The sequence below is a fragment of the Phyllostomus hastatus genome, unplaced genomic scaffold, assembly GCF_019186645.2.
Source record: "Phyllostomus hastatus isolate PE091 unplaced genomic scaffold, TTU_PhHast_1.1 phas_scaffold_93, whole genome shotgun sequence".
Lineage (NCBI taxonomy): Eukaryota > Metazoa > Chordata > Mammalia > Chiroptera > Phyllostomidae > Phyllostomus > Phyllostomus hastatus.
The window spans coordinates 35,079,619-35,107,169 of record NW_025334042.1 but is presented as its reverse complement, the minus strand read 5'-3'; the positions used below and the strand labels follow the sequence as shown (position 1 = coordinate 35,107,169).

At 39.3% G+C, this 27,551-nt stretch overlaps 2 protein-coding genes across 5 annotated transcripts in view; one reads left to right on the top strand and one right to left on the bottom strand.

Annotated features, from left to right (window-relative positions):
• Positions 1-11,191, bottom strand: part of TM7SF3 (transmembrane 7 superfamily member 3) — a 29,097-nt gene extending 17,906 nt beyond the window's left edge. For both annotated transcript variants that reach the window (XM_045829894.1, XM_045829895.1), the window contains exons 1-4: positions 10,881-11,191; positions 4,961-5,115; positions 2,309-2,459; positions 151-271 (exon numbers count right to left, since the gene is read on the bottom strand). In XM_045829894.1, coding sequence (XP_045685850.1) covers positions 151-271; positions 2,309-2,459; positions 4,961-5,115; positions 10,881-10,971 — 518 coding nt within the window. In that variant the 5' untranslated portion in view covers positions 10,972-11,191. The remainder of the gene's footprint in view (positions 1-150; positions 272-2,308; positions 2,460-4,960; positions 5,116-10,880) is intronic.
• Positions 11,192-17,380: 6,189 nt separating this feature from the next.
• MED21 (mediator complex subunit 21) lies at positions 17,381-22,800 on the top strand. 3 transcript variants are annotated; one of them, XM_045829939.1, is made up of 4 exons: positions 17,381-17,441; positions 21,068-21,182; positions 21,686-21,786; positions 22,329-22,800. In XM_045829939.1, the coding sequence occupies exons 1-4, from the start codon at positions 17,400-17,402 to the stop codon at positions 22,503-22,505; spliced, it is 435 nt and encodes a 144-aa protein (XP_045685895.1). In that variant the 5' UTR covers positions 17,381-17,399; the 3' UTR covers positions 22,506-22,800. The 3 variants fall into 3 exon arrangements, with proteins under 3 accessions (XP_045685895.1, XP_045685898.1, XP_045685897.1); XM_045829941.1 differs by lacking the exon at positions 17,381-17,441 and adding an exon at positions 17,548-18,033; XM_045829942.1 differs by lacking the exon at positions 22,329-22,800 and having other exon boundaries at positions 21,673-21,781.
• Positions 22,801-27,551: the final 4,751 nt, after the last annotated feature.

The window sequence follows — 27,551 nt, the reverse complement described above, 5'->3', positions numbered from 1 at the left end:
GCATTAGTTATAACATATGAATTACTTTCATTCAAAAAATTAAACAACTCAATTTTACTAAATAGAATAATGAATTTTGAAAGAGTTCACGGAATCTATAGAACAGCTAGTCATGAATGTTCTAAAAGTAATTTTAAGAGACAGACATACCTTGCATAGCCTAGGTTTGCTGGGGCAAATTTGATAGTTGTTTCAAAGAAATCATACTCCAAGTAAATGTTGGGATCAACATCTAAATCAAACTCCAAATTACAGCCTCCAGGGATAGGATCTGGATGAAAAATAAGAAAGTCACTCGACACAGAATTTTCATATATTCAAATTATACTGAGAAAAACTGAACTCTACTTTTACAAGAACTTTACGTATAGAAGTTAATTACACAGCTTCTAGTTTTGTATGACCTAATAAACTGAGGTTAAGGGTTCTAGAACAGGAGTCAGTAAATCTTTTCTCCCTAAAAAGAGTGCCTATTTTAAGCTTCAAGGGCCCGATGGTCTCTGTGGCAACCACTTGACCCTACCCTCAGGGCACAAGAATGGCCATAGACGACAACACATAAGCAAATAGGCATGGCTGCGCTCCAACAAGACTTTACATACTAATGGTCAGTGGGCAGGATCTGGCTCAGTCTGTGGTTTGCCAAATTCTGGAGTTGAAATGGTCAGAAGGGACAAGATTATTAAGCTGAGATCCAAGAATGGGTTTCAGGGCTTCCATGAATACCTGAAATGGCATGTTGAATGTGCGCATTTCCTAGGGAGATAGGTTTTTATTAGATTTTGGGGTCTATGACCCCACAAAAGAGAGCGTAAGAATCCAGGGATGGAGAGGGGGAAAAAAAACACTACCAAAGAAAAAGGGACTCCTGAGAAATGGAGAAGGGGGTGTCCACTTTTTACATGCTTCTTTCAACAGGGAGAAAGACAGTGTCATCCTCAGTTCCAGAAAAGTCTTTGTGTGTACATGAAAGAGTAAAAGATCTCAAAAGACCTCCAAAACCAGTGTACTTGTACATTATTTGAATGCTTAATTAAACACAAAATAAATTTTGAGTATTTCATTTTATTAATAATATGGCTCAAACAGCTGTTCTTACTAGAAATCCTATTCATGACCTTTAAGCAAGGCAAAACTTCAGTCAGTCATTTGAGATGAGCTCAACTCCATACAAAGAACTGTATATAGTGGGCTCAAGTGGAGAGCCTGAGGTAAGACAGAACACAAGGTGAACCAAGTTAAGGATGGATAAGATCTCAACTGCATACACTCATCCGCTCATTCCCACAGTTAGGTCCTACGTTCCTCAAACTAAGGAATTCTGGTGGTCGACTCTGCAAGATTTGAAATGGAGATACCCCGTGCACGTGTTTTAACATGGTGTGGGTTTTTTCTCAAAATTCTGTGATCTTTCATAATTTCCTTTCACTACATTTATGAGTATTTACCATATGGGAGAAAAGGATATGTATTTTAATTGTGGAACAAGTTCCATTGTTCATCATTTTTCTTTGTACACTGTCCTTCATGGAGGCTTGAAGTCCATGGTTTTTGATCAGGTTACACTTTTGTTACAGATAATATTGTCTTTCTTTGATTCTGGTCACTTTGGGGATTCTTCTTCCTTTACTACCTACTGCTCTCTCTCCTTGTTACCATCAAACTTTCAGGGTAGTCTAAATTTCCTCACCTCATCTTTACTCTTCAGTCACTGTAATCTAGTTTTCATCCCCAATGAGGCACTAAAATGACTCTCCTTAAAGGCCACCACTGACTGCACTTTGAAATGGACACTGTCAGTCATTTCTTCTGACCTCTCTGCAATGTACTATTTACCACTCCTTATTTCAGGCAAAACCTCCTGGCTCTTCTCTTACTTTCCTGACTACTCCCTGGCCTTATGCTTATTCCGGGGCAGTTCGCATCCCCCAGAAACAGTGCCTGGCATGCAGGAGACACTATGAAACACCCAGTATTTGCCATTCTCCAAGTACTCCATTTTTCTTTAGCACCTTCCTCTGCCTAGAATAACTATCTCAAATGTTCAGGACTATGTCTTGTCTTTTTGTTACTGCTTCTCCAAGAACTCCTTAAATGTTTTTTGAATGAATAAATGTACTCTAGTCCCTGCCTAGGTTTTCAATCATCATGCCAATTCTCTGGCTCCCTTGCTATTAAAACCTTCCTGATGAAATATACTGTGTTTGCAATAAATACTTTTAATAAGATTACAGTTCTCCCTAAATTTTCATGAATGAACAAGCCCCATATTCTGGACAGCAATGGGAGTCAAAGACAGAAAGGTTACCTGTTTCTGAGTAGGAGAGTGGGATGGCCATATTTTGGACAGGTTCAGCATCTAAAGCCTCCATATACCAAAAGCACATACTCTGTTCTGGTCTAAGAATGAAAACCAGTCCTTTGTCAATGCCTGTTGCTGAGGTACTGGGAAGGAAAGTCTGCAGTAAGGGAGAAAAGAGTCTTTATGAATAGGGAGTTGAGCAAAGTATGTAAATTCCAGAGCTGATCTAGTATGCATGTCCTATTCCAAACCTTCTCAAAGCAAAAGGAATAAAAACAGGCCTTCTTTAGATAATTAAATAATTTTTTTCACCTCTATGTGAATGTGCCTACACAGACATATGAAAGAACTATTGAAAATACATGCTGTTTGATCAGATGCAATAAAATTTCCAAGCTTTTCAGTTCCCCAAATTAAGACTTACTATGTCAGGTACTAAGACTACTATTGAATGATGAAATGAAAAGAACTCCATAATGAGTCTGATGTCCTTTATTCAGGGGAAAACACCCCATGGACTAGGGGAGTGCAATGTCTCATAAGCTGTGGAATATTGTTCCTGAGGGATTCAGGGCAAGAGTGAGCTTCACAGAACATTAAAAACAGCAATGCAGAAACAGGGAATAATGGGCTAGGAGGTCAGGAAGTTCTTAGAACACTAACAGTCCTATTTTTAGCTAAAACTGAGCTGGAGGATTGTGACTGGCATATGTTACGTTTCCATGACAAGTTTTCCTGTAAGTGCAGACTGACTGGCAGACTGCGTTTTCCATAAGTGAAAGGTGTGTTTCAATTGGACAAGCGTAAGGGAGAATGACCCAAATACTAATTGACAAATTATGGATCAAACAGTTTCAACAATCCAACCACAATGACCCAAAAAATCCAAAGGGCCACAGTTCATCAGGAAGGGCACAGGAAACAGAAACAGTTCTCTTCACACAGACCACTCACTGCTAGAGCTACTGCAGTCCTGCTTATCATCTCAGTAGTACAGACTCAGTGAGAACTAAAGGAACGCAGCACAATGAAGAAACATTATTATAATTAAAGACAACTAAGATTCCTTCTGCATGAAAATTGAGGCCCGAGGTGTTGTTCATCCAAGCCTTTTGTCACATTAGTTATGTTGACATCTCTTTATCCAAGCTCTGTTTCCTCAGAGGTAAAAATAGGCATTGTAACTACTTTGTTGAGCCGTGATGAGAATTAAACTAATTATATGGCAAACCAGACACTGGGGTTTCTAACTAGAAGCCCCAGAGGCCCAGAGAGTTTCCAGAGGTCCCCGTGAAATCAATCATACAGATATATCTACACATTTTGCCAGAAAGAGTCCACAGATTGCAGCGGGTTCAAAGTCTATGGCCCCAGGAACTAAGAACCACCAGCCTAGCACATGTAGGTATGCAATAAATATGAATGCTTTTTTTCTCTACCCTTTCTCTTCCTTCAAATGTTGTCTGTGCCGTCATGTTGTTAAGAAGGAAATTATGTAAGTGCCATTTTATTATGTCTCCTATGTAAGGGCCTGAATAGGAAGATTCCTTTTGAATATAGTCCTAGGAAAACACCTGGCTTCTCCCAAGTAATTGGCATGGTTTTCCTCTAAGAAAGTTAAGAAATTTAACATGTTTTGATTTCTGTATGGGTCATAGACACTGTTATCTCTTTCAATTAACAATGTATTCTTTCCTGATTTCCTCGACTGAACACTTCCATTTCTCGTCTATTAAACTACCACACGATGCACACACTTTCAAACCCTTTATGACAGGAGCAGTACATCCGAATAAAAAAAATACAGAATACTTAGTTTGGAAGATAATATGACCAATGCCTATAAAATATATATGAATTGGACTAAGAGAGCTTTGTTTAGCAAATCCCAGACAATTATTAGAAGATAGGCTTAGGACAAATACAAAGAAACACAACATTACACAGAGTGGAATTTATTTGTCTAATGGGTCATACAGACCAAATAGAAATAGATGCATAAAAGGTTAAAATAAATGGCAGGTCTTTAACAACTTAGGTTGATCCAAGGCATCTGAAAACTTCCCAGATCTGAGGTTGAGGTTAGGGGGTTAGTGATGACTTCTGTACGAGTTCTACATGCTGCCAGAAGCCCACCCCTGGATAAGATGAACTCTGTGTTAGGATTCTTTTGTTTCCATGAGATGCCAAAGAATAAAGTTGATCCTAAAGGGTCTTATTAAATGTACAGGTCTTAATAAACTTCAACACTGAATGGCTAAACAAAAATGAAAACTCATTAAAATGTATCCTCAGATAAAAATCATTAAGGGCCTGGTAAAGTAATAAAAAGAAAAAGTGGGAAATCATGAGAAAAACTCTAACTACATTCAGACAGGAAACATTTGGCACAACCCGTCCCTCTCCGACCCGCCCCCCGCCGAACACAGCACTCCGTCACCTCCCTTTACGCCACACGTCACCATGCTCAGGTAAGGCCTGGCACACTCACCTCTTAGCCAGTCTAAACCATTAACTTAAAAAAAAACAAACTTAATTTGTTTAAAAATGTAAGATATACAGTTAAACAGAAAGAGGCATCAAATTCTAATGCTTATACTAAAATGCACGGCCCCCAAACATGGAGAAGTTTGCACAGAAATAATCCTTTGTACTTACCTTAGAAAAAGAAATCGTTGTATTCTGATACTGTGAATGTATTTGGAAAATAAGAAAAGTCACATTGCTGGAAATATTACGCAAAATAGCTTCTTCTGGAAAGGGCCTGCTGAGCTTGAAGTACCTAAATTTCCCCACAGAAAACTCAGTAATACCTAGAACAAGAGAAATGTTTCATTGTAATATATGCACAGCTAATATCCATTTGTAGAGATCATATATGTGAACACGCACACTACTAATTTAATGATCAGAAAGAAAAACCAGTCAAGATCAATATTGTCACTGCCCCTATTTCACTGGTGAGGACAATCTTAAAGAGGTGAAGCAGCCCACCAGGGTGAATCGGCTAGTGAGTGGTAGGACTAAGAACTAAAGTGGTAAAAAGGTATTTCAAAAGATGCAAACAATACTTAAAGTGGCTGAGGATGTTCAAGGTACCTGGCTCCCAGAGCTGACAAAAATTCCCCATCTGGTGGCAACTCTATTCTGAACAGAGTCCCTGAATTTAAGAACTAACGGCCATGGGGAGCTACTACTAATTGTGAATGCACTGGAATGAAAGAACAGTATGATCTATTGAATTCTGAAGTTATCCTGGAGACAAAGAGTTGGCTTCAATTTTATGCCATCATTTACTAGCTGTGTGATCTTAGACAAGTTTCTTAACTCCCTTGAACCTCAATTTCTTCACCTGTCAAACGGGACTATATTACCTAGCTTGCAAAAGAAGGTGCCATCAACATTGGCAAAAATGTCATTTGAATGCTCATGCCAGATACTTCACATATAGTGATGAACCACAGGTATTCTGGAAAAAAGAGCTTTTTGTTAGTTTAAAGATCAAGTTCAGAGTCCACATAAAAGAGAAGTTATAACAATAGTTTTCCAGCACCTCATCTAGGCCCTTCTCATCTGTCCACTTGCCTCCATTTCTGGTTGTGTTTCACTCACTCACTCTGTCCCTGGTTCTCTGTGTGTCTTTTTTTTTTTAAGATTTTATTTACTTATTTTTTGAGAGAGGAGAAGGGAGGGAAAAAACGAGGGAGAGAAACATTGATGTCAGTTGGTTGCCTCTCATATGCCCCTAGCTGGGACCTGGCCCTCAACCCAGGCATGTGGCCTGCCTAGGAATCAAACTGGCGACCTTCCTGTTCACAGTCCACTGAGCCACACCAGCCATGGCCTCTATGTGTCTTAGTCCCAGCTGTACATCAGTTCTTTCTTTGTCCAACCTAATTCTCAAATAATCTACTAAACAGGTAAACCGGGGTGAAGATAAATCACAAGTAAGAAATATCTGTAGAACCAAACTGTTCACTGCTTTAAAAGACAGTAAGGAAAAAAAGGATGAGGATATTACAATATATTATTAAACAACCAGTAACTTAAAATTAGTAGGGGTATTAAATGTAGGCATCCCTGGGAATATATTTTAAGTGATTTCTCTTTGTTTATACAGTTCACTGTTTATAAAATTTCTATAGTGATAGTGAGGTGTTCTTATCAGAAAGAAGCTACACAATTTGAAAAACATTCATGCTCTTTTTGAAACCTTCATGCTTGGAAGGCCCTTTTCCGTATGCACATGCAGTTGACATAGAAACCTCTCCTGAAAATACAGTTTCCCTATGATTCCATCTTTCACATAAGTCAAGCAACCTTCCGTGAGGGTTTGGGCCTGCACTCTTGTGTTCCATTGGTCTCTGTCTAAGCTAACATTAGGGTTACGTCTCGTTTTCTGCCCCAAATTTGTTCTTCCTCTTCAAGACTGTCTTGACTATTTTTGGCCCTTTTTCACTTCCATGTAAATTTTAGAAAGTAGCTTCTTGATTTATACACACACACACACACACACACACAGAGATAAAAAAAATGCTGCTGGGCCTCAGACTTAGATGGCACTAAATGTATTAATTTAGGGAGAAATGACATCTTTATAACAGAATTTTCTAACCTATGAATTTGAGATATCCTTCCACATACTATTGCTCAATTTATCTCAAGAATGTTGTATAGTTTTCTCTTTAGTGCCTCTACATATCCCATTATTATTAGCCTTAAATATTTAATGTTTCTTGATGCTATTGTAAACTTACCTTTTCTTTTATTTTTAATATTTTTTAAATATGTTTATTGATTTTAGAGAGAAAAGAAGAAAAAGAGAGAAACATTGATGTGAGAGAGGAACACTGATTGTCTGCCTTCTGTATACTCCCCAACAGTGGATTGAACCCACAGCCTAGGGATGTGCCTTAACTGGAAGTCACACCCCCAATCTTTTGGTGTATAGGATGATACTCCAACCGACTGAGCCACACTGGCCAGGCAACTTACTTTTTCTTTTAACTGTAAATTTCTAGTTATCTCTTCACCAATATGCCTTTTTAAAAAGTTCTCCAGCCGATTTCTAATGTTCAGCCAGGGTTGAGAACACCTAATTCAACATTTGATGAGTTAGGGAACGATAAGTAATTTTTTTCCTATTGTCAGTTATCTTTAATCTAACTTCTGTGTGAAAATCCTTTGGCAGTGTTACCTCTGCATAGTCTGAGAGCCATTTCACAATTCCTTAAAAAAATATTTTATTTATTTATTTTTAGGGGGGAGAAAAAAAAGGAGAGAATTCAAAGTATGGTTGCCTCTCACATGCCCCCTGCTGGGGACCTGGCCTGCAACCCAGGTTGTGCTCTGACTAGGAGTCGAACCAGCAACCCTTTGGTTCACAGGCTGTTATTCAATCTGCTGAGCCACACCAGCCAGGGCCATTTCACGATTTTTATAGAAGGCTGTGTATTAACAAAATCAGTTATGGTTTAACTCCTGGCTATACAGGGCTTTGTCATGTTTGACATTCCAAAACCTAGTACACTACTGGTCACCTAGCTGACACATAGTAAACATTGAGTAAATGATAGTTCAATTTTATGATCTCAGGGAAATAATTTCTCAGGGCCTGAGTTCCCTCATGGTACAATAAAATGGAGGTAACTGTGCTACATACATCCCTTGGCTGCTGCAAGTATCAAACAAATGGGGAAAATTCTGTAAACTGTCCAATACCACCCACTAAAATAGTATTAACCTCCAATAGCTTTCCAGTGTTTCAGAGGCTCATCTTATGTTAAACAAAAAAAGTCAGACATTCAGTAAGGTCCTACAAATAAACCAGTGGGAAGAAGAGGACTAACAGGTGTAAGTGCTCGGCACACCCATCATAAGCATCAGGTTGGGAAGGAGACTTCCTCAGAGGGACAAGGAAAACTACTGAAAGTCAAGGTAACTTTAACAGTTCAGTCTAGCAGAATCTGCCCTTAATTTCTACTCATAAAAGCATACACGGCAAATAAAGGCATACAACCAAAATATATCCTGTAGAAGTCAAGAGGAACTTCATTCACCTCGAAGCCATCTGGAAAGGGATCTGTCAGAAACACTTTATGAGGCATAATTAGATCTTGTGACTTTGGGAGTGGGAGGAAAACTGCTCTGATGTTACAGAGCAGACAGCTACCACGGAGACAGTGCCTTTATACTGTATCTCTACTCTAGAAAGCAGTGCCTCTGTTTTTTTCTTTTTTGCTAAAAATATTTTTTACCATCTGATCCATAACAGGGGGGACTCTTCTATTTTTCATACTCTTCCTCATTGCTACCCAATTTTTCTTCCCAAGAATTTCATTTGGCAGAGAACTACCCAATCCCTCTTCTTTTCCTATCAAATCCTAAACTTTTCAAACTTAAAATTTTCAACTCTTCATTTTTACCATTTTACCAAAATGTACCTCCATTGTTTGTATTTTCACGCAACAACCAAATTCTAGAAGAGATCTGTGAAAGTTAAGTCTACATAATTCTCTTCAGATGAAATATTAAAAATAGAAGCAGTTCATTTAGCTGCTGGAACTGGTTGGTATTCAACTGCCCCTCCCAACTGCTCATTTATATCTTATGAAGTTTCATTAGCCCTAAAAGCTGAAAGGAAACACAAAAGTGTACATACCACCTGTCACATACTTTCAAGAGAAAAGGATCACTAGCAACTAACTACATAAATGGCCTGCTCCCTTACTTATAGCACTATCAATAGCACACGTATTAGAAGGTTCAAATGACATTCTGCACAACTCCAACTGCTATGTAACTTCATGTGAGTTCATGGATTCAAAACAAACAATAACGAAAGGCTTCAAAGGCAGCATAGAACTGGAACTTCAAGGCAAGGGTAAACTGTTGAAATGTGTGACGCCCCTCTTGTGCCCACTGGTCACAGAGAGCATCCTCTTCATTCTAGGAACTCCGTCTGCCCCTTCCAAAGATGCATTTGGCTTTCAAGCCACTACTCAAGTGGTGTAAGTGAACCTGTCCTGCTGAAGGTGGGTAGGTCCTCCTAAATTACAGCAGTTGCTTAATTTATTCAGCTTGCCTAGTTATCAGAATCCACAAACAGAAATCTAGCCACTTTCCAGCAGGAGAATACAAGTTTTGAACTGAACTAAGTCTTTCTTAATTTCTATACTGATTTTTATCTGACAAATGTGGAGAACATCAGCTTTATCATCACTCAGCAGTCAAGTTCCCACATGTCTTTCTGCACAGAGCAACAATACTAACGCAAGGCAAAAAGAATAACATGGTAGATGAAATATAAGGGCTGAAGTCACAGAAAAGGGGCAAGAAATAGCATCTGAAAAAATACTACTCTCTCAATTGCTCACATTTCTCAACTTTTGTATAAAAATACTAACACACAGGCCTAGAGATGAAAAGTTCTGGGTCGCAGCCCTCCTGACTCAGGGTCTAGCCTGGATCAACTACAAACTCAATCTCTCTAATTCTTCACCTGTTAAAATGGAGGAGCATCATCTCTTCTACCTCCATCATAAAGCTATTGTGAGAAATGAGAACTCACAGAAGAATTGAGGGTAAAGCACCATACTAAGTTAAATATTGGGGGCAGCTTTGACAACCTGCTGGAAGGACCTTGAAATTGGCAGCGAAACTTATTCAGGTTCAAATGCTGCCTGTGCCCCTATTAGCTGTCTGCTTGGGTAGTGAGCATCATCACCTTCGGCCTGGGCTTCACCCTCTGCCACGTGAGGCTTAAGTAACAGTTCCATGAACAACACCTGACACATTCTGCACTGCAATGAATGTTAGTGTCCTATGATAAAAGAGGCTATTTTTTTTCTGTAAAAATATAACTTCCCTTTTCAGCTTTGGCCTTAAGTCCTATGCAAAGATTCCAGAACTCAATTTGCATAAGAGCTTTTCATAGATACGTCTTTAGGAACAAAATCACATTATTCAGAAAATACTATGTTTCAGAACCGTAACTAGTCTCTTAACCTCAAGGGAAAAGCACATGATGATCAGCCCAGCACAATTAGTGCTTTTCACAATTTATATATTAACAAACCACGCATTACGGCTAAAACCCATCATTCGCCAAGCACATGACCTACAATCTAAAGCCCAATCTGAGCTCACTTTTCCTCTCAAACTCTGTCGAGCTTACCAACTAGAAAAGCATCTAGATTTTGGAGTGTAAAAACCTGCTGCAGTCGGGAGGACCATCAATCGTAAAGCCCTCGCTTTTGCACCAAGCCTTACAGTCCAAAAGCTCAAATACACCCCTTGGGATCAAAGAGGTGCTTTCAAGTGTTAAATTAAATCCACAAACATGGCTGTTCCCTCAAGGAAAGAGAGTTACGAATCTCTTCCCATTTCCACAGCCTAAATTAGGAGGCCTCCTTAGCAAAGGGGATTGCCTTCTGCAGGAAAGGACTCTGATCCGTTCCTGCTGGCTCTGAACTCTGAACCTCTCCCGCTAGGTGGATATACCCTGAGGTGGATTTCGACCTTGCAAGAAATGCAACAAGCAGCTTCGGCTGCAGAAACTGGGCCACCCTGACCTTACCCACGCTGGAGTTCCCGACGATCTCGGCTCCACCAGCCACCCCGGGCAGCGCCGCCAGCGCCGCCAGCACCATCAGCCGAAGGATCCCCATAGCAGCCCGGGCCCGGCGCAGCCGACGCCAGGGTCGGACAGCGGCGCGCTCGGGGCAGCGCAGCCTGGCCCTCGCTACCCCGGGGCGCTCGCGCTCTGCGCCATTGCCCGCCGAGGACTCGCGCCGGGAACCAGCCAGGTCCGCAAGGCTGGCCAGCAACCTGGGCCACACTCCCCACAGCACCTACAGCGCTTTCTCTCTCCCTACAACTACCGCCTGCCGCCCCGCCCCTTTTACGTCACCGCCCCGCGGCCCGGAGGGGACCGACTGAGCCGCGTCTCCGCGCGGCGCGCGCCCCCTCGCGGCGCCGGGTGGGCTCCCGGCAGGCGGCGTCCCCAGGTCCCCGCGCTGAGCTCGGAGGAGACCCAGGAAGTTCTGTGGTGTAACCTGCACTTCTCCCTTCTGTATCTCTCCCATTTACGAAAGCCACCGTTAAAGTAAAAAGAACGCTGTTGCGGCCTAAATTTCTAGGCCCCCTGTTCCCGAATTTAACGATCCGTTGCAAAAAGAAAATACAAAGAGGAATCTGGCGCTCAAAACGCCAGAATAACGGTTTCCCCTGCAGCAATTGCTTTCGGGGCGCAGGCGTGGTGATGTTAGCACGAAAACGCGGGGGTAATGCTGTTTCTGTCTGGTCACTGCGCTGGGGTGAGCACTACATTTATTTTTAGTTTTTAGTTTTTAGTTTTTAAGGTTTCATTTTCTCTAAGCAAAATATCCTCGAAGACTCAAGACCTCACTCTAAACTTCCTCTCTCAGCTCTCATACCTGAGTGCTGCTGTTTGAAGGACAGTAGCCCGTGTGACACGTGGCCCCGTGAGATGATCATGGAATTAAACGAATGTTACGTGGGGAAGATTGCTCTGCTTTCCTTTTCCTGCTCTTTAAAATTTTCACTTATATATTTTAATGAGGAGCTACCTTGAAAATTACATACAGTATTCGGTTAACCTACTATTAAGGTAAAAATCTATGGCAATCACCATATGTTAACAAGCACAACTCTTCCTGTTCTGTCTGATCCAAATGTTCACACCTTTGGTAGCACCATCTATTCCTATGATGGTTATTCACACTCCCATATGCCCCCATTCCTGTCACTCTCAGTAGGGGAAATATCAGGAAGATAACAGGAGCAATTATGATAAAGGTAGCATTTGAATCAGTGATGGCTTATTCAATAAAGCCTGTCTCATGTTGGAGAGGATTAAAATTCTCGCACTGTCAAAATGCAGTCCCAAAGTAATGAATAAAAAGCATAACAGCTACAAGATGTTCATTTCTTTTATTAAAAAACAAATAACTATGTCCTGGCTGGCATAGCTCAGTGGACTGAGCGTGGGCTGCGAACCAAAGTGTTGCAGGTTCTATTCCCAGTCAGGGTACATGCCTGGGTTGCAGGCCATGACTCCCAGCAACCACATATTGATGTTTCTCTCTCTCTCTATCTCTCTCCCTTCCCTCTCTAAAAATAAATAAATAAAATCTTTTTTAAAAGCTGATCTAATAATTTTTTTTTAATTTTGAGAATTTGTTAGAACAAAAATCCATTTGAATCTGGCAGTGCCAAACTGGAAGTGATTAGAAGGGCTCAGGAGAGGAACTTTGTAAACAAAAAAGCAGAGAAGGAAACCATGAAAGAAAAGATTGGTAGGTCTGGCTACTTAAAATGTTAAATTTCGTCCTGGCCTGTGCCGTTCAGTTGGTTGGGACATCATCCTGTAAGCAAAGGGTTGCGGGTGGGATACCCAGGAAAGAAACACACCTAGGTTGCAGGTTTGATCCCTGGTCCAGGCAAATATAGGAGGCAACCAATCGATGCTTCTCTCTCCAATCCATGATTCTCTTTCTCTCCTTTTCTCCCTCTGAAAGCAATTAATGAAAAAATGTCCTTGGGTGAGGATAAATAAGTAAATAAATTTCATGAAACTTAAAAACTCTAAACAATATGAAAAGTCAAGCTGATGACAAAAAAAAAAATAAAAATTTGCCAAGGGCACAAATAGGGAATTTCACACACAAACAAAAAAGGAAACATAAGTGACTAATGAAAACATGAAAAAGTTCAAACTCACTAGTAACAAAAAGTCAAATTAAGAAAATAAGTTGTAAATGTTCTAAAAGAATAAGAACATTCAGTGCAGATGAAAGAGTTGAGTAGTAGACAGTGTAAGATAACACTAGCTGGGAGTGTAATTTGAAACAATTTTTTATGGGATAATTTACATCATAGCTTTGGTATAATTCTACTTTTGATTTAAGTATGTAATCTGAACAAAACTTAGATAGATGTATGAAATTAGTGTAAAAAACCGCTCAAGATGTTATTTACAATACAAAAAGAAACTAAAACATAAATGCCCAACAATAAGGAATTAAATAACCTGAGATACATGCATATAAAAAAATACTGTGTAGCCCTTCAAAAGTTGTGTTTTTAAGGGAACTGATTGATTCAGAAGTGTTTACAAAAAAGCAAGTTATAAAGCAATAAATATTTATAGTATAAGCTTTGTTTTCTTTTAAATATGCATTTATGTTTATATTAATAAAAAGCTTGGAAAAGTATCAACATGTTTAAAATCATAAAGGTGATTGGGTTAAAAATGACTATTTGCACATGTCTGCACTTTGTGAAAATTTCCTTTGAATATTGCTTTTGAACAAGAAAATATAATTTTTGAGAAAATATGTATAGTTTTAAAGATTTTCTCTTACAAACATTAAGGATAACGGTTCATTTTCCTGAGTATGATACATAATGCATTCATGATATAGTTCCAATCCATCTATCCAGTTTCTTGCTGCAACTAAACTCAAACTCTTCTATGCTGCACACTCAATTAATTTCAATTCCCTGAACTAACCTAATTCTCTCCCTTCCATACCTTTGCATTGTAGTTCCCCATGCCTGTAGAGGACAGCTAATGACAGATATGTCAATAATAATAATAAGAGGGTCTCATTATCTTGGTTCTGAAACACTGTGACAGCTTGTGAGGATGATTGGCTGAGGTCCCTTGCTCATGTAAGAGTTCCAGTGGAGACTGGAGCAAATGGGCTCAGCAGCTTTGCAGATGACTTTGTTATTCCTGTGAATTGAGAGGAAATACAAAAACTGACATGATTCCCCAATCTTAAGATATGCAGGGTCCCGCAGAAGTAACGCCTGCTTCAGTGTGGTTGGTAGGGTAATAATATGGGTGTAATAATTTATAGTTTTAATTTGAACATTTCACCTAAAATGTCTTTATGGTATGCTTTAGTGTGATGTTATGTTACAGAATTACATGTTTATGATTTTGTAATAAAAGATTTTGTAATAAAAAAAGAGGTGTTATTTGTGCCGGACCCTGTAGATAACTAGAACCTTAAAGTCTGCTTAAGGTTTAGAGAAGGGAGGAAGGAAGGACCAGAGGAAGAGAGGAAGGAAGGAAGGCTGGCTCAAGACATCTTGATGGAGATGCGGGTAGGGATTCAGGGAAAAGGCAGGAAAAGACCTTTGAGAAACTTGCCCATTTAGTTAAAAGACCTTTGAAACTTGGCATTTCCACTCTCATGTCAACTTCGCTCTGTATTTTTAAACTCATGTTCTTCTTGTGGACAGCAACATACGTTACTTTGACTGTTTTTATTAAATTCAATGAATATTTATTTAGTCACTATTATATGGAAGTCATTATGCTAGGAAATTCATTCATTCAGTCCAAAATATGCATCCAGAGGTTTCTATGTGTCAGTCTAAAAGCTTAGTGCTAGGTATTGGAAATATGGAAACAATTAAAATATGTTACCCGCTCCTATAGCATTTCATAGTGCTAAGTAAATATGAGTTATGTATGAATAATTACACTTCAGTATGCCAAGTGCAATAACAGATGTGTAAGAAACAGTTGTGGTAAAGATTGGGAACAACTAATGAGAGTTTCAGGAAAAGTTTTATAAAGAAGATATTTAAAGTAAAGTCTGAGCCCTGGCTGTTGTGGCTCAGTGCCAGCCTGAGAATCAAAAGGTCACCAGTTCCCATTCCCAGTCTAGGGCACATGTCTGGGTTGCTGGGTTTCGGGCCAACTCCTCACAGTAGGGGGTGTGCAAGAGGCAACCATACACTGATGTTTCTCTCCCTTGATTATTCCCTCCCTACCCCTCTTTAAAAATACATACATACATACATACGTACATAAAATAAAGTTTGAAAGCTGAATAACCAATTAACAAAGGAACAAGACGGAGGTATGAATAGAAGTGTGGGCATTTCATATAAGGAAGAGAGAATTATATGTGTTTTATACAGTGTGCATAGAAGTGTGAAACAGCAGAACATGTTTAGGGAATTTTGAGGAGTCTAAGTAAATAAGCAAACAATGAAAGCAAGCACTTATTTTTAGTATTTCAGCCAAGATGACAGTGAACCTGGTAAACCAGGCAGACATGGCTAGGCATCAACCCGAGGTCTCTGTGGAGCTACTGAAAATCTGTACAGAAGGTAATTAGTGACAGAACAAAGGCTGTATCGTAACATAACTTGAAGTGGCTCCTCTAGCCCAGGTACCCCAGGTTACCCCTCTCTTCAATCAGGTTACAAAACTTGGTATTCTCCTTTAGTGGGTCTTCCCATTCATCCTCCTGTATCCAGCCAGTCACCAATCTATGTTAATTTTCTTTCAAAAATAGCCCATCTTCTCTTATCAGGGTCAATGTCTAGTCTAGGCCCAGTTCACTCTTGGATAACTGTAAAACCTTCCTAGTGAGTCTCTGGCTTATTGGTCTTTGCAAACCTAGCACTCATCATACTTCCTGGCACGTGGCAGGCATTCAGTAAATAAGGTACACTCTCAACCGGGGGTGGGAGGAGAACATCACGGATTACCCCAAATTACAGATAAAACAAATTAGAGTTACCTCTCATTATTCCCATTATGGGGCAGGTGCTGAATTAGGCCCCAGAGGTATGTATATTATTTGGAAATGGGAGTGGAAGAGAAGCAGAAGTGGAGCTTCCCAGTCAGGGTTGGAGTAAATCCAACAAGATAAATTCCCCATGGGTAGTTTCCCTCACCTTCCTCCTATCCCAGTAGGTACTCAGGGATAATCTAACTGAGAGAGTACTGAGTCTGTTTCAAGTCCACAAACCCATCATTGGCTGTTTCCAGGCAGTTTTCTTTCCCTATCCCCAGGCTAACTTTTCTTAATACCAAGTTCATACTATCACTCTTCACATTCAAACTCTCAACAGATCCTAACTCTAAGTCTAAACTGCACAGCTTATCTCTTAAAGAACTGAAGCTGCACTTCCTATACATGTCCCTTATTTTCCAGGAACCTCTCTTTCCAACTACACACTCTAAACCTCCACTCTCCTCTCTGCTAACCCCCACACATTTTTCTCACTGTCACACAAGCAAGAGACAGTTATTAGCTGCCTACACTCCACATCTTATCTCTTTACTGCAAATGCTCACCTCACATCTTATCTCTTAACACATCTTATCTCTTGACTCCAAATGCTCTTCTTACCTTTGCCCATGGAGACCTTCCTTCTGTCCACTTCCAACACAGGCGATGCCACTCAGTTTAGCACTTGTTTGTGTCAGTTTCCCCAGCACACCCACACTCGCAATTAAAGCACGCACCCAGTTTCCACTTGGATAAAGCCCTTCCTACCCAAAAGCAACAGGAACATCCTTAACCCAGCCCTTCCTGATTGTCTGGTGATTTTTAGTTTGTATTTGTTGAGGTTAAAGTCGGTATCTTGACTCCCAAGTATTCTTGAGTTGCTTGCTGTGTATGTTTTGTGGTCCACCTGGAAAGCAAAGGCACTGTAAAATAAATATTTAAATAGATGTGTGAAAGTGAATACATAGCCCTGGCCCGTATGGCTCAGTTGATTGAGCATTCTTCAGCACAGTGAAAGGTCGCCAGTTTAATTTCCAGTCAGGGCGCATGCCTGGGTTGCAGGCTTCCTCCCAGGATAGGGGACAAGAGGCAACCAATGGATGATTCTCTCACACATTGATGTTTCTCTCCTTCCCTTCCTCCCTCCCTCCCCCCTCTCTAAAAATAAATAAAATCTTTAAAATGAATGCATAAATGAGTACTGGACATTAACGTTTAAAAACTGCAGAGTTTAATCTCCGTAAAGTGTTTAATACCTAGAAGCCTGGAAAACAGCATAGTACATTAGTTCCAAAAGCTAGGGGACCCGACAGTCCCCAAGTTGTTCTCAATAACCCCAGCAAAGATGTTTCCCAGGTAGAGCTACTATGAATAAAGTAAGCCTCAGGTAAATCCTCTCTTTGTGGGCGTGTGGTTGTGCTTGACTCCACCCCTTCCAAGAACGCAGACCTATGATTGGTCACAACGCGTTTTAGAGCTGCCCAATCGTGTACTAGCAGCTGCTTTAGGGACCTTTCGCTTACGGGAGAAACATGGCGGACCGGCTCACGCAGCTTCAGGACGCCGTGAACTCGGTGCGCAATTTCACTCAATTAGTCTCCCTCTTTCTCTTTCCTGACGTAAAGCGAGGGAGGAAAAGGGGCTCGACAGACGGAACCCGGAAGTGGGGGGCGGACGAAAACAGGCCATCAACAAAAAGCGGTCGGGGCGGCGGAGTCGTCGCGGCGTCTTGGGTGGTTTGAGGCCGGCGACCGGGCGGTGCAGAGAACTGCGGGAGGGAGCAGCCTTTTTCCGCTGGGAAGGGGAGGCGCCCTCTCTTCGGCCTCTTAGGCTTCATGGCTCTGTCCTGTTCTCGGGGAACAGTATTATCTCATCAGTGATGCTTAGACGATCTTTTCTTGTTTGGGAGGAGGGGAGAAGCAGCAGAAGCTTCTCTTCCCCCTTATCAGTGTTAACCCGCGAAGGAGAATCTGTGCTTTTGGTGCTTGGGTCTTTGTTACTAAATGTTAGCCGAGAGAATCCTTCGCCAAAACTTTACTGTTGGGGCGGGAGTGATGGTGGAATTAGAAGTTTTGTTTCATCTTAGTTGGTACTTACAGACCAAGGGTCTGGTTCCATCTCCTGGCCACGCCCCACATCACTTTGGGGAAAACTGACAGCTTAATGGTAATGAATTTTCTAATCCTCGTATATTTCCATTTATTTAAGTCTTCTTAAAGGATTAATGAACCATAGGATTCATGTACTTATTACCATTAAGAGTTAAATAGTTTTCTGGTGGTAGTTCTGCTTCTCAGCGTCATTCTGCTTATAATTTGATGTCCAGGTAAGATGCATAGAGAGAGAGAATATGTTGACTGAAAATCTAAGTACCAGGTCTCTTGCCAGTTTTTTCGCATTGGATGCTAGTAAGTTGACATTCTTGTTATTGCATCAAGTTTTGTAGAGTGTCAAAAATCTACTTGTGGGAAACTGATCTGCGCATTGTGTGTATAAAATAAGACCTTTTAAGGCTGAGAAGGCCAGTCCCTAAATGTTGATGAATTCACCAAGATAAATTCTGCCTTGTGGTGAGTTCCTGGGCTGCCAGCTAACCTCCCTCAGAAGATACTCTGTTGCGGTTTTACAAAATCTAATTGTAATGATGCTGTCGGATGGAAATGTTATTTTAGAGAAAGATTGCCTATTCATACCTGTCTTGTAGCCAGAAGGAGAGTAAAAACAAAGCGATTATGGCCTTAACCCTATGGAGGCATTCTGATGATTGAATTTAAAGGATAAGCCTCTATGTTTACTAGTATGAGTGCCCACTGTGTATATAAGCACTAGCATGTTTACAGAGAGATACTCCTTAAGGAGTTTGCAGTCTGATTAGAAAGATGTCATATACTCAAGAGACATTTAAATAATACAAAAGCAGTATGTGTTTAGGGAGCTCCAATGAATCAAGTGTTTTCAGCTGTAAGTGCTTAAGTACATTGGAATATATAGAGTGATATGAACCAAAATAGAGGGAATCTTAGCATTTATCTGAATTGTAATTATTTGTAAAGTTATTAAGATATTTATTATTTTTAATAATGGGGTTTATATAGGTATGTATATATGTCTGTCAAAGGTGTTAAGCATGTTATTTTTAAAAATGTATTCGTAACCCCACCAAGATAACATTTGTTTTACCCTCTGAGAACTAGTGAAGGGCAAAAACTGTTTAGTTAACTGTATCTCTGTAATGTTTATACATATACAGTGCATGTCATAAAGTTCATTTTCAATAAGTATTTGTTGAGTAAATAGATCTTGAGAGCTTTTGAAGGACAAAGCAGGCAGATAGCCACTGTGTTGAATATTTTTTGCTGTTCTGTGAGAATGTTCCCAATTTAAAAATAAAAATTTAAAAAAACCTACTCAAGTTACTTGAACCAGAATTAGAATCCACATGTGTACAGCTTCTGGAACTTAGCACTGCTCCATTACATTTGCAAATTGTGAGCAAAAGTGTTGTATTTGGGAATTAATTTATCACTAGTCAGATATATGCCAAGGAGCAAGGAGCGGAAAAATGAGTAAGTAGGGTTGACTTAGATTATTGAAAGCTTTGAAACAGCCTGAAGAATTGGAGTTACATTTTGAAAACCATGCTGGGTGAGCTCAAAATTTTTGAGCAGGGTAAAATAACATAGTGAACTAGAAACAATAAGGAGGCTATTGTAAAAATTCTGATGTGAGATAATTGGTAGAACTAGCATAGCAGCGCTGATGATAAAAAGGGAAAGGTTTTGCAGGGTTTGAAGATGAAAGGAAAAAAGTTGAAACTGTAGTGGTTGATTAGGAAAATCTTAATACAAATTAGATGTTAAAGGAATCAGTTGACTTTGAGTTCTGTCATGTAAATAGTGGCAGAGAAGTTTAATGGCAGTGCTTATTCATTAATTGGAAATAAGGAATTGAGATTTGAAAGGACAGGACTATTGATAGAATTCTGTTCATGGGAAGACTGAGAGTATAAATTTGGAGATGGTAAGAAATTAGTACTTTTTTTAAAAATAAAGACTTTATTTATTTATTTATTTTTAGAGAGAGAGGAAAAGAGGGAGAAAGAGAAGGAGAGAAACATCGGTGTGTGGCTGCCTCTCACATACCCAGTACTGGGGACCAGCGTGTAACCCAGGCATATGCCCTGACTGGGAATTGAACCAGTGGCACTCAATCCATTGAGCCACAACAGCCAGGGCAGGAATTAGAATTTTTTTTTAAATACATTCTATCAATTATGCTATTACAGTTGTCCCAGTTTTTCCCCTTTTGCCTGCCCCCCTCCATTTGGTACCCCTGTCCCCTCTAGCAATACCTCCCCGCCCCTTAGTTCATGTCCATGGTTTGTGCGTATAAGTTCTTTGCCTTCTCAATTTCTTATACTGTTCTCAACATTCCCCTGTCTATTTTGTACTTACCAATTATGCTTATTATTCCCTGTACCTTTCCCCCCAACCTGGCCTTTTCCCCTTCCTGCTGATAACCCTCCAAATGATCTCCATATCTATGATTCTGTTCCTGCTTTTGTTGTTTCCTTAGTTTGTTTTTTAGATTCAGTTGGTGATAGTTGTGAATTTGTTGCCATCTTAATTAGTATTCTAAATGTTCAAAATTGCTTAAGGAATACTTTTAGAGCACCAGGAGTTTGCAAATTTGGGTCACGAAGAAAAACATTTCTAAATACTTAAGGTGCTATCTTTTTACCACTATTTCTTTAGATTTGTAACTACTACCCTGGTCTCAAAAAAGGGATCAATACTTTGTATATGAGTCGCACAGGTTTTATTTATCGTGGGACCTTACTTAGACATTTGCCAGTCAAATTTGTTTTTTCCCACTGCTACCTCAAAAAAGTCCTTACTTGTGTCTGCAAGCAATATTGGCCTGTATTTCTGTTGTCATTCTCTTACCTTTGGAAGAAAGATTATTTTATATTTCTTTTTAACTGTTTCAAGTAGATTGCTACCAAACCTAATTTCTTTACATGATTAAAACTTTGATTACTGTTAGTAACTGGCTAATTTTATACAAAAATTACGTTTTTGATTTATTCCCTTGCTCAGAGAAGATCTAATACTATTATAGAAACATGTTGTCATTACCAATAAAATCCTTAAATTTGATAAATCCTTTCTAACTTTGACATGTTTTCTTTGGCCTCCAGCTTGCAGATCAGTTTTGCAATGCCATTGGAGTGTTGCAGCAGTGTGGTCCTCCCGCCTCCTTTAGTAACATTCAGACGACAATTAACAAGGACCAGCCAGCCAATCCTACAGAAGGTGAAGAAATTTTCTTGGCTTCTCTTAGTCTGACTCTCGTGTTACTTGTAATTTTTAAAATTAGATTTAATGAGAAATTCAGCTTCTTTTGGCTTTCTAAAAATGCTGTTTGAGAATATTACTACATAACATGTCATAATTCTGTTTTGTCAAATAATAGATTGCTACTCCTTTAGAGGAAAATTATGAATTTAACTGAATTTTACTTCTTGGACCTTAAAAAGGAAGGCATTCCATTTACAGATTTCTTTATTCAAGTGACCACCATATCGACCTAATAAGTGATATATTACAGTTAATTCCCAATTTGAGTTAATATCAAGTAATATTGAGTAATTCTCAAACATGTGATAGGATTGACGTGTCAAAATTATACTTTAATCGTTAGAAGTATAGTATAGAAAAAGTTATATAAAGTTTTCTGGTTTCCGTAACTTAATGCTTCATTCCTCTTTCTGAAAACTTGAGCCCTCATGCCCTAAAATAGTAGTCTCTTCCTCTAGAATATGCCCAGCTTTTTGCAGCGCTCATTGCACGAACAGCAAAAGACATTGATGTTTTGATAGACTCCTTGCCAAGTGAGGAATCTACAGCTGCTTTACAGGTAAATATCTCTGTTCCTTTGAGTACTTTGCTAACAGGAAATTTTGAAGTAAAGGAGATAGATTTAATACCATTCATTATAATATTTAAAGTTCAAGATTAAATTTTAAAATGGGCATCTCATTCATTGTGCATTAGTGTAGTCTGTTAAAGACTGCGCTGAACATGTATATGTAGCTGCCTGATTTTGAGTTAAATGGACACTTCCTATTTTTATCACTTTGGCTCTTTACCTAGCAAAGAATGAGAGGAGGGTGGCATTCTGGATGTAGAGTAGAATAGTAGTGTCCAGAAGCAGTGTGAAAGGGAGTCACATATAGACATCCAGATATCTCTAATTGAAAATTCATTGTTTTAAATTTTCAGACAGGGAAAGCTTTTCATAGTTTCCTGATTTTAGAATATTTGCCACTGAAAGATCTATCACAATGGTTGCACAGTCATCCAGATTTAAAGTAAAGACTTCTGCAGTTTGTTCTCAGCTCTTATTAATCTCCAGGTTTTTCATTTCTCAAAAGATCTTTAAATTTGTGTCTTATAAAGGCTGCCAGCTTATATAAGCTAGAAGAAGAAAACCACGAAGCTGCTACATGTCTGGAAGATGTTGTTTATCGAGGGGACATGCTTTTGGAAAAGATACAGAGTGCACTTGCTGATATTGCACAGTCACAGCTGAAGACAAGAAGTGGTACCCACAGCCAGTCTCTCCCAAACTCCTAGTACTGCACGTACCACGTGGCTGAGAAAAGAACTATTTCAGTGCCATTAAGAATTTTGCATCAAATTTAGATGTAAGCCTTATCAACAGTGAACAGAAACATTAAGTACTATAACACGTTATCTTTTTAGCTATTTTTAATAGTCTTCTATTTTCACTCTTGATAAATTAGCTTGTAAAATTGTGATTGAACCAGTTTTAAATCATCATTATAACATCATTTTTTATTACCTGAATGAAATTGAGGCAGCTATCGCATTAATGGTTATAATATAATTAAACAAATATACTATAAAATTCTGTTGTTACATAACTTTGGTCTTTATTTTTGTCATACTTCTACAGTTGTTTTACAAATAAAAACATCTCTCGAGCCAGAGGAGAGGTGGTGAGTGCAGAGATACGGGACACTTCAACTTAGGCTGGTGTCCTTCTGCCTCCTTAGGGTCACACTGTAGAAATTGGAGCTTGAGCAAGGAAAGTTTCTGAAACCCTGTTGCTTTTAAGATACAAAGAGAATTAACGTGGTTGGACAGAAGATTAGGTTACTTTTATGGAAACTTCCCTCTTTTTTTCCAGGACTTCATATCCATTTTAGTTCATCTCCATAGTTTTTTCTACTAAGAAATCCTGTCTGTGGAACTTCCATGCTACTGTGAGAATTTTTTTTCTTCATTCCAAACTATTTTTTCCCCAGTTTTTCACCTGCTTTTCATTCTTCCCTTTAGTTTCAGTAGTGAAGTACATTTCCAGAGTCACTTACTCTTTCTCATTCTTTTTATTTATCTGAGGTTCTGTCTTCTAATCTTGTTAACTTTTCAGCCTTTGTTGCTGCACTGTAATATAACCAGAACACATTTCCACTACGCCACTTACTTCAGTATGATTTTCCCTGTTGCACTTAGTTTGATATTGTGAGCATTTGTGTCAGCATTATCAAGTATGATTACTCATCCTGCTCTTGGATCTCCTTGACTCCACTTATTTTCTCCACTAGAACGCTGGAGTTAAAATGTGTTCCACATTGTAACTGGTTCTATCTTCAAAGGCTACGTGTTTCAGGATATCCTGAGCTACATTTTCTGCAATCTGTTACTTACCAGAGTTTAAGAAGGAGCAAGAACAGCAATCAGAGATCTATTGCCTATTATTCTCATCATAATAAAGCTTTTCCACAATTCTTAAAAAATACTGCTTAGAAGCAGGGATGTCTAACCTGCTGCCCTTGGGCCACATGTGGCCATGAATACAGCCCAACACAAAATTGTAAATTTACTTAAAATATTATGAGATTTATTTGTGATTACGTGTCACAATGTATTTAATGTGTGGCCCAAGACAACTCTTCTTCCAGTGTGGCTCAGATGCCAAAAGGTTGGACACTCTTGGCTTAGAGGCACTTTTTAACTCCTATAATTTATAGAATCATTAACTTTTAAAGTTATGTTAAATATTATACTAATGGATATTTAAAATGTTTGGCTTGTTCTCTCTGATATCACTTAAAATGCATTTTATTTTTAAACATTGGCATGAGGTTTCTAAAAGATAAAAGGACCTACGAAAGAAAGTAACTTTCAAAGTACTGATCCCTATTCAATACAATTAGCCCCAAGAGACCGATTGGAAAAGTTGTAGCCTTAAGCTGGTGGGTCAACTACTGTTAAAATACTATTCCTACCTGAAAGATTTTTTATATTTGATACTGCCTTCTCCTTCCCCACCCCTTAAGTTTAAGGTATTGTAGGAAAAAGACAGTATGCACTCTGAAGTATTCATGAAGATTATACAACAAAATTTGTAAAGGTTATCTATAACAGCTTCTCTTGGACATCATTTTATGGACATGTCTGGTGGGTCAGGGAGTCTCAAAGCTGCAACAGATACACTGGCAATGACGATCCTGTGCCTAGTACACAGATGTGGGAGGACCCCCCCGAAAATGGAAGGCTCTTGCCTTCATGCCCTGATCTATCCCTCCCTTCCCGTTTACCCAGATCTAAATTGTTTTCAGAATTAGCATACATTTGGTTCTGTCCAAAATGCCCACAAAGACATTTGGTTCACACCAAAAGGGCCTTGATATTTTGTCCTGTTCAAACATCCACGAGCAAAGACCTTCTGGTGTGGACCAGATGTCTCTGTGACCTTTTGGACAGGTCCTAATGTCCCACAAGGATTTTAAGGAGGAAAATCCTTAGAGGTGGGACCATCTCCTGTCTCTTCCCACAGGACCTCAGACCCTATTCCCTGTTCGAATTTTGGAAACCTCATGGAAACCAGGGATGCAAACCTTAATGGCTTTATTGGATATACATAGCTAAGTGACTATCATACTTGGTCCAGTGGGGAGAAGGGACACCTGAATTAAACTTGAGTTCTGAGCAAAGTAACCTGGGAGAGAGGAAGATAGATACAATGTAACTTGGGAGGGAGGGAGATAGATATAATATGGCTAGGGCCCTTGAGACCAACCTGATGCACTGTGGTCATGGCTTCTACCTTGCATATATCACTGGGATAGACATCCTGTACGCTTGTGATTCACCCCCCTCACAAATGCCAGAGAGGGTATTCCCACTCAGGACATGCTAAATCTAGAGAGGTGGTAGTGTGACTTGTAAAACAATCCCCAACCCATTCCCTGTCCATTGCCTGTTGGGTGCCTAGCCACTGACAATTTACTTGAATGCCGTGTTCTGGGAAAACACAGCATTCAGTTAGGAAACCGCTCCAACCTCCTGTGTTCCAGAAAATGACTTATGGCAAAGAACCACCTTGCCCTATATAACTAAAATAAGATCTGTGCATTACTCCTTTGTTTACAGACCCAGACTCTCCAAATTCCCACTCTTTGTTTCATAAATAATTTAACTAATGTCCCCACAGACCATCTGGAAAAATGTCCTCTAATGTGATCAAACTTTAGGCTTCTCTTCCATGAGTACTTGTAGTGGTATATGGAATACTTCCTTCTCAGTGACACCTCCCCAAAAATTGACCACAAAAAAAGAAAAAAGACATTCCCTGATTAGTTGTTCCATTATGTCATCCATTCATATGTCATCCATTCACCTCCTTCACACCCAGGTTTTTCCAGCCTTATTTACTTCTTACTATTTAAAAAAAAATGTTCCTTTCCACCTCATCCTTGAGGTGCTTGTAGATCTTATGGTCAAAGCATTCTTTACAATATTTTAAATTAGAATATTCAGTGGGCAGCTGTTTTTTCCTTCCTTCTTAGAGCATAAGAGAATGGTTTATATTACAATTGTTGGATTATTCATTTGATTTTTTAAAGTAATGTAGTTTGTCACATTAATAGATTAAAATCAGAATCATAATCATCTAAGTTGATGCAGGAAAAGCATTTGATAAAATTCAACATCTGTTCATGAAGAAACTCTTAGCAAGGAAGAAGCAGAAAAGGATTTTTAAAATGTGAAGGGGCGCCCTGACCAGTGTGGCTCATCTGTTTGGGCGTCGTCCTGCAAAGCAGAAGGTGGCCGGTTCTGTCCCCACTGGGGCACGTGCCTGGGTGGCGGGTTTGGTCCTGGTTGAGGCATGTATGAGAGACAACCAACCAATGATTCTCTGTCACATTGATGTTTCCCTCCCTTCCCCTCTCTAAATAAATAAATAAATAAATAAATAAATAAATAAATAAATAAATAAATCTTTTTAAAAAGAAGGTCAAAGTCTGTGGGGTTTCTTTTGGGGGTTGATGAAAACATTCTGGAATTTGGGGGTGAACAACTGTGAACATACTAAACACTGAATTGTGTACTCTAAAAGGGTGAATTTTATAGTATGTGAATTGTATCTCAATAATGCCATTGTAAAAAAATTCATGCCAGGTAAATTAAAAATATATGTGAAGGACAAATATCTAAGATACTTTTGAAGACATTGGGAAAATAAAACTTGAGGGTAGAAAAGGATATTTTTAGGATAAAAAAATTTCATATAAAGAAAAATAAAGGTTACAATAAACTGTGTCAGACACAGTTTCAGACTTGTACATATACTAAACTAGAAAAAGTTAATAGACTCAGACTCCACTGCATTACAATTTAGACCTTCTGTTCATCCAAGTGCTCCAAAACTCTGAGAATGCAAGCTCGGCCTGGGAACAGGTGTTTGCAATACTTGTAACTAGACAGAGGTTAGCATCTGGAATATGTAAAACCTTCCTATGAATCAATAAGAATAAGAAAAAAGAATCCATTAGGAAAATCACAAAACATTTAATCATTCCACAGTAAAGAAATTGCCAATAAAGGTACAAAAATGCTCAAACTCGTTGGTAACCAGAGCTATTTGATTCTGGCTTTCCACATCTTTAGGAGGGTTCACTTTTCAAGGCAGGGGGACAAAGCATACTTTTTTTCAAAAACATTACTAGCTTGATTTACAAATTTTATACATTTGGCTACATGGTCCACGGCTTCCATGTGTTCTTGACCAGGGCTGCATATGTTCAGGGCAGGCCTATACATGTATGTTTATATAATTTAAAGGAAAGCAGGGAGATTCCAAAGACACAAGTCAGGGTAGCGGTGACCTCTGATGCCATTAGGGAGGGGGACCAAGGGCCCTTAAGGTATTATAACATTCTTTTTCTTGAACTGGTAGGCATACATTTAATAAAAATATATAAGGCAAACTACATTAAAGTGGTTTCAATGATAAGTGGCAAAGTGGCACATTTTTAAGTAGCACAATATAGTTTTATCTGTGTTTGAATTTGGCAGAACAGGCTTGCTACCACCCATTGTAGATAGTACTGCAAGAGGCTATTCAAATTCCTCCACATAACTCACCCACACTCTGTCCCTTGCACTCCTTCTGAAAAGTTAGTAAGTACAACTTTGAAAGATAAATTGCTTACTACTGTGTTCCTGCTCCTCATCCTCAACCCTGCCTATTTAGGGCTGTCATTTTTATTTATTTTTTTCTGGTTGCCCCAGAAAGTCCTCAGATAGTGGTGGAAAGCTTCATCAAGAAGGCACCGATGCTGCAGCTTGTAGCTTGTGACACCAAACAGA